The sequence below is a fragment of the Parastagonospora nodorum genome, assembly GCF_000146915.1.
Source record: "Parastagonospora nodorum SN15 chromosome Unknown scaffold_7, whole genome shotgun sequence".
Lineage (NCBI taxonomy): Eukaryota > Fungi > Ascomycota > Dothideomycetes > Pleosporales > Phaeosphaeriaceae > Parastagonospora > Parastagonospora nodorum.
The window spans coordinates 723218-736191 of record NW_001884555.1 but is presented as its reverse complement, the minus strand read 5'-3'; the positions used below and the strand labels follow the sequence as shown (position 1 = coordinate 736191).

The following is a 12974-nucleotide window of genomic DNA, read 5'->3' as shown; positions in this document are numbered from 1 at the left end:
TAGTATAGCAGAGCTCTTTAGAATAGCAAATAGAAACTTAATAGGCTTTAGTATTTCTTAAATCTAACCTTACGCTAAGTTGCTTTGCATAGAGGTATATCTTAGTCTAATTATAATATAGAGGTTTATAAATACTAATCTATTGCTATTAACCTTAAGATAGCAGTCTTAGAGGACTAGAACTAGAATATATAAATATCTTTATATTATTTAGTAAAGGATAAAGATAATAATATTAAAATAGTTATAGTAGCTATAGTAAGTATAAGTAGAAAATCTAAGGTATCTAGTTAGACCTAGCAGAGTAAAGATGCAGGCTTAAAACTAATTAAGAACTAGATCTCTAAGAAGCTCTTTTAGGCAAGGCATAATAATAGAGATTGCATATGCTATAGAGAGCATAGTTACTTTACTTAGAACTACTCTAATATAGTAAGGATCTTAGCAGTTTTAGCGTTAGCAGCTAATTTAGATAGTTCTATAGATAACTTAAAAAACTAGCAGCCTCTGCTCTATACCTAGTATAAAGGCTAGTAGCAAAAAAGAAAGATATAGTAAGCATCTAATAAGATATATTAGATTATCTAGATAGTGCTCTAATCTTACTTTCTCTCTTATTAAATAGATTAATATATATAGATGCTTTATTAGATTCTAGCTACAAATGCTTTAGTGCTATTAGCAACTAGTTATAGCAAAGACTCTAAGCTTATACTCTTAAAATTCTATCTTAGCAGCTCTCTTAGGCAGCTTATAGCAATACTGCTACTACTATTTTCTAAGTTGCTTTTCTTAGATATAATATTAATAGATAGCAATTCTATCTCATTGCTTATATAGTACTAGACCTCTAATAAGATATAATTCTAGGTTAGCTATAGTTTAAACAGAAGAGCGTTATGCTAGATATAGAATAAGAAGAAGTTACTATTTAGAAAGCTAAGAGAATAATAGTATAGACTTTCTCTAGAAGAAGCATTAGCCTCTAGATAATAATAATTACTACTACAGTAATAATTTGTAAAATAGAAAAAGTAGCCTAATCTTAGACCTATAAGAGCCTATTTTATATTATAAGCATATATGCTATAACTTTAGCGCTGCAAGAATAGAAAAAAGCCTAGCTATAGTTAGGCTCTAAACTACTATCTAAAGTAGAAGATTTCTACTTCTTATTTAACGAGAGCTAATTAATAATGCTTTCTCTATATAGAGGCTAAATAGATTACTATATACGTCTCTAACTAGAAGAAAATAGGCGTTTGCTAGAACTCTCTTAGAGATTATTATATAGTATGCCTTAAGATTAGCTACTTAAACTTTGCTGCTAAGTTACTAAACTTTTAGATAAAGGATAGATTTAAGCTAGCTTCTTATTAGTAGGCGCTCTAGTTCTGCTTATTAAGAAACTAATAGAAGCCTAGAGGCTATATATAGACTATAAGGCTCTAAATTAAATTATCTGCGCTAACTAATACTTCTTACTGCTTATTAAGAAAACTCTTTAAATACTTTTAAATGCCTAATAGTTTATAAAGGTAGACGTCTGCTTAGCATTCTACTAGCTCTAAGTTATAGAAGATAATAAATATCTTATAGCTTTCTAAACGTAGTTTAGCCTCTTTAAGTAGCTTATCTGCTCTATAGAATTATTAAGCGCTCTCTTCTTATTCTAGAGATATATTAATAGCGCTCTAAAGAAAACCTTAAGAGACTTCGCTATAGCTTATCTTAATAATATCTTAGTTTATACTTATAGATCTTACGCTAACTACTTTAAGAAGGTCTAGAGAGTATTAGAACTTCTGCAGAATACTACTCTGTATCTAGATCTTAAGAAGTATATATTTGCTTAGAAGAAAGTTAAGTACCTAGAATATATTATTAAGGCTAGAAAAGCAGTATAACTAAATCTTAATAAGGTAGCAGCTATCTAATAATAGAAGCCTCTAATAATAGTAAAGAGTATGCAAAGCTTTCTTAGCTTTGTAAACTTTTATTGCAACTTTAATTCTAAACTTCTCCTATACTATAGCCTCTTTGCATACACTAATAAAACGTAATATACTCTTCTAATAGACTATAATAGAGTAGGCTATATTTAACTAGCTTAAGCAAGCTTTCTGCTTAAGTCTAGTTCTCGCATAATAGAACTCTAAACGCTATATAGTAGTTAAAGCAGACTATTTAGAAGAAGCGCTAGAAAGATACTTATTATAAGAAATTAAGAGTATATTATATCTAGTTACTTACTATTCTGCTTCTCTTATACCTAAGTAATAAAATTATACTATCTATAATAAGAAATTACTTATAGTAATTAAATATATTAAAATATAGATAGCAGAGTTATAAAGTATTTTTAAGCTATTTATAATTTTAATAGATTATAAAAACTTAGAATACTTTACTTCTGCTAAGTTACTAATAGAGCAGTAATAGTAATAGGTAGAGAAACTTTTAGCTTTCTACTTCTATCTATAATTTTAACCTAGAAAGTTAGCAGCATAGGCTAGATACGTTAAGCTAATGCAAATAGAATATAAAAGAGTATATTAAATAAGCTAGCTGCTATATAGTACTAATCTCTATCTAGTCTACCTCTATGCAGAACGTAGCTATAATACTAGCAGAAAGTCTACTATTTATAGATAGGTATATGCAAGAACTTTAAGACTAAGCTATCTATAAGAATATAGCTTATCTACTATAGTTATAAGCAGTGCAATAAAGAGCTAGGCAGTTTCTACTAGAAGCTAAGATAAACTAGCAGGTAGCTAACTATACTATCTCTACGCATAGAATACTGCAATAGCGCAGAGTTATATAGCTTCTATCTTAGAAACTCTTAACTACTATAGTAATCTAATAAGTATATAAATTAAACCTTATAGAATACGCAGAGAAAAATAGAACTTTCTAAATACTATATAGAGATTACTATTAGAATAGAATATTCTCTAACGTAGCATAATATATAAGAAATTACTATTACTATAGCACTTATACTTTAAGGTTAAAGAGGCAGAGCCTATTATAGCTCTTACTAGTAGCAGATTAGTACTAGTCTTAAATTTCTATAAACTTTATAGTAAACTTACTATAGGCTAACTTAGCTGCACTATAATATCTTCTTATTATTATAGACTACCTTTCTAAGTATATCTAATTAGAAGCTATAGTAATAATAGAAGCTAAAGAATACGCAGAGCGTTTTAGAGACGTATAGTAGCAATTCTATAGCTTCTCTATAAATATTATAATAGACTAAGAGTTAGACTAGCTAGAGAAATTCTAGAGTATACTCTATAAGCTTATAAATATTTAGCAGCTTCTCTTAACTTACCTATTATTCTTAGATAGATAGAGGCATAGAGAGAGCTAATTAAGAGGTTTAATTAGTTCTAAGAGTAATAATTAACTTTTCTTAAATAAACTAGCTTTAATATCTTATAGCTTACTAGCTTGCTCTTAATAATAGAGACTCTACTATTACTAGAATAAGTCTAAACCTCTTGCTAAATAGCTATACTCTATTACCTATTTAGAAACTAAATAACTCTCTATCTTTAACTATAACTCTAAAAGGCAGAGCAGTCTAGTTTATAGAATATCTATAAAATAGAATAGCAATAGCTTAAGCTGCTATCGCCTTTATATAATAATAGTAGTAGAAAGCTATAAACTGCTTATAAAAGCTAGTAAAATAATTCTAGGTTAGAGATAAAGTATAGTTTTTAATGCGTAATATAAAAATAGTATAGAAAAGTAGAAAACTAGACTAGCTATAGGCTAAATATATAGTAACAGCAGTTCTTATACTTTTAACTATTATACTAGACCTACTAGGCAGACTGCATAAAACTATCTATATAGATTTAGTAGAACGAGTAGAAAATAACTCTCTACCTAGCTAAGTTCTTAAAGATACTAGACTAGAGCTAGCCTTAGAGTTAGAAGAAGAGAATAAAGCACTATAGAAATAGAAAGTAGAAGAAATTTTATAAGAAAAGAACGTAAAAGAGCAAAATAAAAAGCAGGTCTTAGTAAAATAGAAAGGCTAGCTTAAACTAATATAGCACTTAAAGAAAGACTTCTTAGATATAGAAGCTTTATAAAAATTTACTACTATAATATTACTAAAATTATAATAAGGTAGATAGATAATTTAAGCCTAAAGGCAAGTATTATTTAGTTAAGCTCTAAAGAGTAACTAGCTTAGAGCTAGCTAGAGTATATAAAGCATCTAGAGTTTAAGATAAGCTACTCTAAGTCCTTCTTATTAAATACCTCCTTAAGAGCAGAGTAGATCTTCTTTAGATCTAGAATAGAATAACTAAAGCTATGCTTAATATTAGCAATAGAATAAGAATCTCTAACTAACTAGCAAATAGGTTAGTATTAGTTTCTAAACTAGTAATAGATAGAGAAAACTTACTTAGTAAGTCTTATGCAGCTCTTTAATAATATGCTTCTAGCTAATAGTAAGATAAATATTAGTCTTACTAAAGAACTAGAGAACTAGTATTAGAGTAGTAGCGTTATCTTTACGCTTAGAGAGAGTGCTAAAGCTAATAAGAGTAGTAGATAGAGCTAAACTGCTACTAGTAGATGCTATAGCAATAGTAGTTAGAGCCTAGGTATAGAAATTCTTATAGTTATAGTAAGCAGTATAGAACTATAAATAATTAGCAATATTGCTAGAATAGCTATAAACTAGCGCTAACTTATATCTACTAAGAACTTAGGCTATGTCTTTTCTTTGCTGCGCATAAAGCACTCTAAGTTCTCTATATTAGCAATCTACTTATACTTCTTAAGAGTAGCGTATAGAGCTAGGTTACTAGTAAGCAGCTCTAATTTAGTCTTATACTAGGCCTTACTCTTATAGTAAGTAGCGTAGCTACTATAGATAGTCTAAAGATAGTTAATTTAGCTCTAGCTTGCATAAGCATTAATATAAGAATAGTAGTTATATTAGACCTAAGTTAGCATTAAAGCTTTATTAGAAGAATTATCTAAGATAAGTATGCTGCTAGTAAGGCAGAGAAGTTTCTTCTTCTTATGCTTAAGAGTAATAGGCTAATTAGCATTAGCTAGGCTTTAAATAGAAATTAAGTTAAAAACGTATAGGCGCAGAGTATAGACTATTGCTAGCTATACTACTAGCAATCTTAATAAAAAAGAGAAAGCTTATAGTAGAAAAGAGGCTAGTCTAGACGCAGATAGGCGCTAAGTTAGAATATAGTTAAGTAGTAGAGAGAATAAGAAAGAGCGTAAGGCAGCGCTAAATAAAACTTTATAAGTTAGTAGCCTAAGCGCGCTAAGCGCGTATAGCTTATAATAATAATAATAATACTAGCTCTATCTTAGCATATAATAAACTTAGCATAAGAATAATAAAACGCTAATAGATATGCGCATTATATAATAATAGGCTTAAGAGTAAAGTAGAAAGATATATTAAGGTATAAGCTACGCCTATACTTAGAAACTTTTCTGTTAGCGCCTTAAGCCTCCATAATTAGTTAGTAAGAAGAATATATATAAGCAGTAAATAGAGACCTTCTTAATAAGAAATATAACTTTACTTAACACTACATAAATTCTATTCTTATAAGCTAGCCTATAACAATCTATATTATTAGAGCGTTTATTAACTTAGGTAAATTTTTTTAGATATTTTATTAAAAAATCTAAAACTTTAAAGCCTTATATCTCTATAACTACTAGGCCAAATTAGGTAATATATAGCTCATTTTAAAGAGAAAAACTCGCTCTATATTTTAGATTTTTAGTCTATATTACGTAATCATCGTCCTAGCTAGGTAGAGCGACTTTGTCGAAACTATCAACTAGACGTCGTATCAACGTCGGAAAAAAGAGACTGGAGCGACTTTGTCAAATCGTCGTATTAGTTATATCGCCGGCGAATCGCGGCAATACTGTTAAAATACCAAAAAACAGTTTTTCTAACGTAGTTAGTTACTAACCTTTTACTTAACTATATAGATAATAGTATTAAACTTTTAGTAGATCTTTTATATAGCATTACTAGCAAAGAACTCTTCTAGTAGCTAGAGAGCTATCTAGCTTTTAGTAATACTAAAGGATCTTACTTAATAGACTTCTTTATAAAGTCTTCTATATCTATTACGTCTTACTTAGTAGCTAGTACGCTCTTAAATAATAAGCAAAGGCTTATCTTATATTTAATTAGCTATAACTTAAACTTATGCGCCTCTTTATGCACCTTAAAGTATGCTTTAAGAGCCTCTAAAGTAGTAATAACTATACTATTCTTATTAATACTAAAGCTACTCTATTTAATAAGATCTACTTAAACTTTCTAGTTTTTTTTAAAGCTATTATACTTATTTTTATACGCAGTAATAGTTATCTAATAATAAAGACTAGCAGCGCGCTAGACTGCCTCTTAAGTAACTTTCTAAGCTTTTTTTTTATACTCTAAGTCTACTTAGTAGCTCTGCTTAATCTTAGAAATAAGCACTTTAATAAGCGCCTCTTTTATCTTATTATTCTATATTAACTAAATAGTACTACTAAGCATTAATAATTATGCTTATAGCGCTAGTAATAGTAATACTAACTAGAGAATAGAAGTATTACTTAGTAATAGAGATATAGAAAATAACTGCTAAGCAACGCATTAAAGCACTAAGTTAGGCGCTAGAGAAAATAATAGCAGCAGTAGTAGCAGTAGCTCTATTTTAGGAGGTTTTATGCAGCTTATAATAGGCTAGAAACTTATAAAATTGCAGAAGTTATAATAAATAAAAATAGCTCTAATAGCAGGTAAATAGAGCCTCTAGTTCTATCTAGATTTAGGTAAGCCTGTAGCTTAAGCTAGCAGGCACCTCTTGCGATAAGCTATACTAAATATATCACTAAAACAGCCAGCAAAAACGGAGTAACCGAACAGGCCCTTCTTCGGCTTGTGGACCCTGATTCTGCTGCTAGCATCACCGCAAACAGTGAGTTGCTGTGCAAGCAATTGACCACTGTCCGAGCAAACGACCTCTGCGAACTCATCGTGTCCTCCGTGTACCTCGTAAATTCATGATGTAATCGCGTCCTCCGGAGTCCACGCAGCGCGCGTCAGTTTTGGTGTCAGTACGTATTTGGGCATTGTAGGGCGCGCCGAGGCGTGAGTATCCAATCCTGCCGCTAGTATCCGCGTTCATCGCGGAACCTCGATGCTCTCCGAACGGCGGACCTCCGGTCGCACTCCAGATAATTGCCCTATATCGGATGCAGTTGTTGATGAATACGTGGTGATACAAAATCGAAGAGCGATGTCGGCTGTACTAATGTGTGACTCTACGAGCGTCCATGTTGTCAAACATGAGGTTCAATACCGCTTCGGCAAGCCTCGGTCTAAGGAATCGCCTTCACCATCTCGAAAATTTGACATCCATGAATATCTGAGATAGGGCAGGTGACCACAGAGAACGCGGCAACCGGCTCTCGAAAATTTTAAGATGACAAGGGTAGTTCAGATTCCAATGTAAGGCTACGTACCGAGGGTCCACACATATGCGTGTGTCTGTGTACAGGTAGGTATCCGTGCGTACCCACTCCATCTGTATCCGACTCATTTTGGCTTATATAATTTGATTCGCAACTGGGGTGCTATTCAAGATGCAATGATGACGACCCTACGCCCGCAGAATTCACAGGCATCACGTTCGTTGGGTGTAGACCATCGATGCCTGCCAGTATGCCGTCCGCAACCTGACCAACGCGTGATTCAAGCGAACTGAAGTCCATCTTGCTTATCGCCTTGTTTATTTCCTCCGTGACAGCCTCGTCCTGTACCGTCTCTGCCATGATCTGGCCCTCTGTCCTCCAGTATTGTTCCCTCAGGCCCCGCAATGATGGGTCACGGTTGACCGAGTTCGTGAGAAGGCCAAGTGCGCGCATCTTATTCAGTGTCTCCTCTGCTTGTCGCGTAGTCGTCTCCATGCGCTCAGCGCAATCGAGACTGGCTTCGCTAGCCAGCGGTTCGTGCTTGTCAGCCAGAGCACAACGCCCATCGCAATGTCCACCACTGCAAATGTGAGGTATCGGAAGAAGTGGAGGCGCCAGTGTATCGCATCAATATCCTCTAGAGACTTTGCACGCTTGTTCCCCGTGATGTCGTATGTCTGGATGTAGTACACTTCTACTACCAGCATCAGAAGTCCGGCAATAGTAGCATGTGTTCGGAACCTCGACCCTTCGTTCCCGATCAAAGAGGACGTCGATAGCCCGAGAACTGCAAGCTGAAAAATGTGCGGTATGACCAGTTTAGGAAGCGCGTACAAGAAGTACTGCATTTTGGTCGTTGCCCTTGGAAGAGGTGCACCACACGCAATTCAGCAACGCGTCTGGACCATACACGAGGTACAGCAACCTGTTATGCATGCCGTTCGGGCTTGCAAACTTCTTCACGGAGTGCATCATCCTGGTCCGTGAGCTCTCGCAGGTGACGAAGCCTCGAGAAAAGTACGCTGGTCTCTGTCCGTATATGGCTTTGTGTTCGCATGAAGATGTTTTCGGGCATAAATCGGGGGTAGCGAGAGGACGAGGTACACGACGGCGCTTACGCATAGTAAATTGAGCGCATTTTTGGACTCGAGGCGGCGTGGGCCGTACGGGGGCGCTTCGTGATGTAGCGCGCGCAGTACTGAACCAGTCGAACACGCGGGGAATGAGGAACGGCCCAAAGAGCATCAACAGGGTGTGAAAACCCTGAGGAAGAAATGTGAGGCGCGGTATGACGACGTAGGATATGACCAGCAACACTATGGAGCGCACGTTGAACATGTTGGGCGTGGGGGTATCATGAATTGGAGGGGGAAAGGGCGTTACTGTACTTTGTTAACATGTGGCTTGACGTATGTGAGACCTGGCGGGAGCGAAAGTGGATCTCAGGCACGGTCTCACGTGCGACGCTAGCAGCACTTCTCCTTCAGCAATTGTACAGCTTCGGAAACCGACGAGGCAGATTTTGAATTTAGCGCACGCCTTCGAATTGTCCTGCAGCTATCCGCTTTGCTATTCCGGAGCAAAGCTGATAAAAGTTGATAGTGCATAACCTCCCATATGTACGGCCTCAGGCGGCACAAAGAAGCCCTTCGTTTGGTACCAGATGTGATCGCAATTCGAATACCGCGCATGACTGACAATGTGATCTTTGTTCTCCTCTTGATACGCAAGTCCTTCGGTATGTATTTGAGGAGATCATGACGACGATGAGAATCGCGCTAAAGAGCTCAAATAACGGAAGGAGCCAAGCGTGATCACTAGCGCCTCTCCAATTTTCCTCTTATACCTGGCGCGCGGCGTCCCCCTTCTGCTCTTCACATATTGTCTACGATCATCCATAACCCTAAGGTCACTCCAAAATATATGGAGACACCTTTTCCAGCGATGACCCAGAACGAAGTACAGCCATTCTAATCCTGCAGTTCGCTCACGTCGACTCCGGTCGGTATCGGAACTGCGGGTTCGCTTTAGGCCAACATTCAAATTCGGCCTTGCTCAATACATAGGCATCTGCTATAGCAAGAGCACTAGACCATGGCTTGCGCCTGGCCATCATGACGGAAGGAATTGCTCCGGGCTCAGCTCAGGCCATGGTCGCCACCTGCATCAACCCGTGGTTCAGCCAGGCATCAACATGCTCACAACGTGTATCGTGTGGTACGAAGCGAAGACGGCATCGCTCAGATGAACTACAGCGCATGCAATTGTCGCGCACGGTTCTTACCTCGTATCATGCTGTCGAATAGCTTTCTCCAGGCAGCTGGGTTTCCCCGCACATCCTGGCGTGTATCACCCTGAAAAGAGCAGCGCAGCATGTCAGCTACAAGGGCAAGGGGGCGGCTGGGCGAATGCCTTTTTCGACGTCACGGCTGGTCTGCCCTGTCACTCGTTGTGATCAAAGACGAACTCAACCTGGTATGACTGTGATTCGACCAAATTCGTGATGCAGGCAGTTTTGTGAGGCAGTATGCGTTTTGTCGAGGATGCGGGAATCTCGCGAACGGTGAAATAACCTGCACTTTGAATTGCGTACCCAGGAGCTGAGAACCGATCGTCCAATCTTCTGTCAGCGCTATTGGCACACATGTCTCACAACCAACAGCATGGCTGAGAAGAGGGCCACCCAAAGAGACCGCTTCGGTTGTTCGTAGGCGCGTCGCATCACGGTCACGACTTGACTGTGCCCCCAACAGATTACGCCACATTCGGAAATTGGGAGCACTGCGCGTCTATTGCTTGTCCCAAGAGCGAACCACGCCTTCCTCTCGAGTCAGCTCTTTGAGTCCTCCCACTAAAGCCCTCGCCCTCGCCCTCGCCTTCTGACAAGCTCGCTCTGACTGGCAACAGCCCATAACCCTTAGAACCCTGTCTTGCAAAGCGCCATGAATCAGTGCGATGGCATACATGAGCCTACGCCTACTCCTTGCTTTCAGATTCGTCGCGCCCTCATTTCAAGATGATCCGATCCTGGATTTGTGAGTGCTCGGACCTGAGGCATCGCTGATTTTGCTCATTAGCCGTCTAGCTGTCGAAGATGGAACCACCAAACCGCCATAGTTGATGGACGCCTGTATATTGACGGTGGAGCCGTCGCATATAAATCTCTTGCGACTAATTATACCAGTACGTAAAGAAGGTGAAGAACCGCAACAGTGTGCCAGGCTCACATTCGTGTCAAGATGACTACCTCCTATTCAGCGACCTCAGCTCTCGGACAGACGTTGGGTTTCCCCAACAGCATTCCAATTTGTCGAAACCCGCAAATGTCCCTAGTCTGTCGGGTGGGATTCTTTGGGCTGATGAAGTGAACAAGTGCTTCTATCAGTTTGGAGGCGCCTTTCAAGAAGGAGGCAGCCCCAAAGACTTCGGCATGTGGACGTACGATGTAATCTTGGATCAATGGAATACTACCACTTATGTCAGCAGCGACAAGAACTTACAGCGCCCAGCGTTCGGTGCTGGAACACAAGTCGACGGCCGCGGGCTAGGCTTCTACTATGGCGGCTGGCTCAGCAGTCGCACCACCCCGGGCTGGAGCGGACCACCGATAGCCGTCAGCAGTATAGTCCAGTTCAATTTCACTACGGGTAACCTCCGAAATAACACCCACCCCGATGGCATTGGTAGAGCGGAAGGACAAATGGTGTATCTACCAGTGTCCGATAACGGGTTGCTCATCTACTTCGGTGGCATTGAGGATCCCTATCATAATGGCAGCCACAACGCCGCTAGCATGAGCAAGATTCATATTTATGACATCAACTCTGGGAAGTGGTATAGTCAGACTGCTACGGGCGACGTGCCTGCGGCACGAAGGCAATTTTGCGCAGGAGTCACTTGGCCAGACGACCGTTCATCGTTCAACATCTACCTGTACGGTGGATATGGATTCAGCAATCCTGCTGCATTCGACGATGCCTACATCCTCTCCCTTCCATCGTTCACCTGGGTCAAGGCATATGGCAACTCGGACGCATTTGGCCACGGGGGATGCAGCGCAAATGTTGTGAATCCTAACCAAATGTTGATTATTGGTGGATGGTACCCCAACTCATCTTTTGTGGATTGCGATCAGCCTGATGCGCAAGGTCAGCACAACATGGTCATGGGCAATAATACAGGGAAGAAGGAGAACGGCATATGGGACAAATACGACCCAAAGTTGACAGACTACGCTGTGCCGACACTCGTAGTGGCTGTAATAGGGGGCGGGTAAGCTTTGTTGTAGGACTTTGTGCCCTTGGATGATGCTGACGAGCTTTCAGACCTACTGGTGGAGCAACAGTCACTGCTCCAGCGACCTGGGATTCTAACGACGTCAGAGTCTACTACAACATCAAAGCCACGCCAGCGACTCGAGCGGCCACCCGGCTTCTGCCTGCCACTAGTTCGCCAACGGGTGGTAAATCTATCAAGAGAACGAAGATCGGAGCTATTGCAGGAGGTACAATTGGAGGGCTCGTGATCTTGATAGCGCTACTGAGTCTCGTCTTGTTCTGTCTGTACCGCCGAAAGAAAGCGAAGAAGACTGGCGTGCACCAAGCCCCTTCTGCTCCACCCGCTGAGCTTGCAGTCTCACAACATCCTTACGAAATGTCAACCACAGGCGGGAGCAAGTACAAATCGACGCATGCGCACTCATTCCCTAACGAACTTCCCGCTTACTCCGGGCAAGCGCCTGTACATCCTCGTCCAATGATATGTGAGCCAACGCGATCGCACGAGTCGAGTGCATCGCAAGGACATGTATTCATGGCGTCCCAATCCGCAGCGTCACATGAATCATCTCCGCAAGCGAGGTACTCTCACCATTCGCCGAACCATTCACTCAATGGCGCAGAGCCGTACTTCGCATCCGAACATACGACGTTCAATGTCCAACAAAATAATTCACAGCAGCGGGCTTCTACCATGGAGCGACGGTACTCCTATCCTACGCCCATATCACCTTACCCTGGTGGTACACGTCAAGAATCTTCGACAGCTGTTAACACGACCAATGCGCCGGCGCAGTTCTACACAAGTCCTGTGTCTCCGGATGCCGCGGCCACTGGTGGAGAACTCGGACAGAATGGACGGAACTGAAACTAGATGTGACAACATGGTGGATTGACGCCGGCTCAACTTCACACATGGCAGTAGATAGAAGTAGACAGAAAAATCACAGGCTTGCGGCGCATGAGTCTCGTATGCGAGCTCTACGCACAAGTCCATGTGTTCGAACTGTGGGCATTGCTTCCCCTCATTGTGGGCACTGCTTGCTAATATCATAATGATGTACCAATGTGCACACACTTATCGGGGTGAATGTGAATGTGAAAGGCGTTTGACGTGGGTAAACAAGAGCTTTGTAAGAGTGATCCATCCAGGTGGAGCTCAGTACTAGCGTTAGCTCGGTCTCGGCACGGCGAGCCAGCAGCGCG

General features: G+C 39.9%; 4 protein-coding genes across 4 annotated transcripts; 2 read left to right on the top strand and 2 right to left on the bottom strand.

Moving 5' to 3' along the window:
- Nucleotides 1–7201: 7201 nt before the first annotated feature.
- SNOG_05107 (hypothetical protein) lies at nucleotides 7202–7619 on the bottom strand (the record flags this gene model as incomplete). The annotated part of the gene is made up of 3 exons (XM_001795465.1): nucleotides 7202–7263; nucleotides 7543–7567; nucleotides 7596–7619. The coding sequence occupies 3 exons, from the start codon at nucleotides 7617–7619 to the stop codon at nucleotides 7202–7204; spliced, it is 111 nt and encodes a 36-aa protein (XP_001795517.1).
- Nucleotides 7620–8154: 535 nt separating this feature from the next.
- SNOG_05106 (hypothetical protein) lies at nucleotides 8155–8848 on the bottom strand. Its single transcript, XM_001795464.1, has one exon. The coding sequence runs from the start codon at nucleotides 8827–8829 to the stop codon at nucleotides 8311–8313; it is 519 nt and encodes a 172-aa protein (XP_001795516.1). The 5' UTR covers nucleotides 8830–8848; the 3' UTR covers nucleotides 8155–8310.
- Nucleotides 8849–9605: 757 nt separating this feature from the next.
- Nucleotides 9606–9946, top strand: SNOG_05105 (hypothetical protein; the record flags this gene model as incomplete). Its single annotated transcript, XM_001795463.1, has 2 exons — nucleotides 9606–9708; nucleotides 9798–9946. The coding sequence occupies 2 exons, from the start codon at nucleotides 9606–9608 to the stop codon at nucleotides 9944–9946; spliced, it is 252 nt and encodes an 83-aa protein (XP_001795515.1).
- A 975-nt stretch (nucleotides 9947–10921) lies between these two features.
- Nucleotides 10922–12636, top strand: SNOG_05104 (hypothetical protein; the record flags this gene model as incomplete). The annotated part of the gene is made up of 2 exons (XM_001795462.1): nucleotides 10922–11763; nucleotides 11817–12636. 2 exons carry the CDS (start codon nucleotides 10922–10924, stop codon nucleotides 12634–12636), a joined length of 1662 nt encoding a protein of 553 aa, XP_001795514.1.
- Nucleotides 12637–12974: the final 338 nt, after the last annotated feature.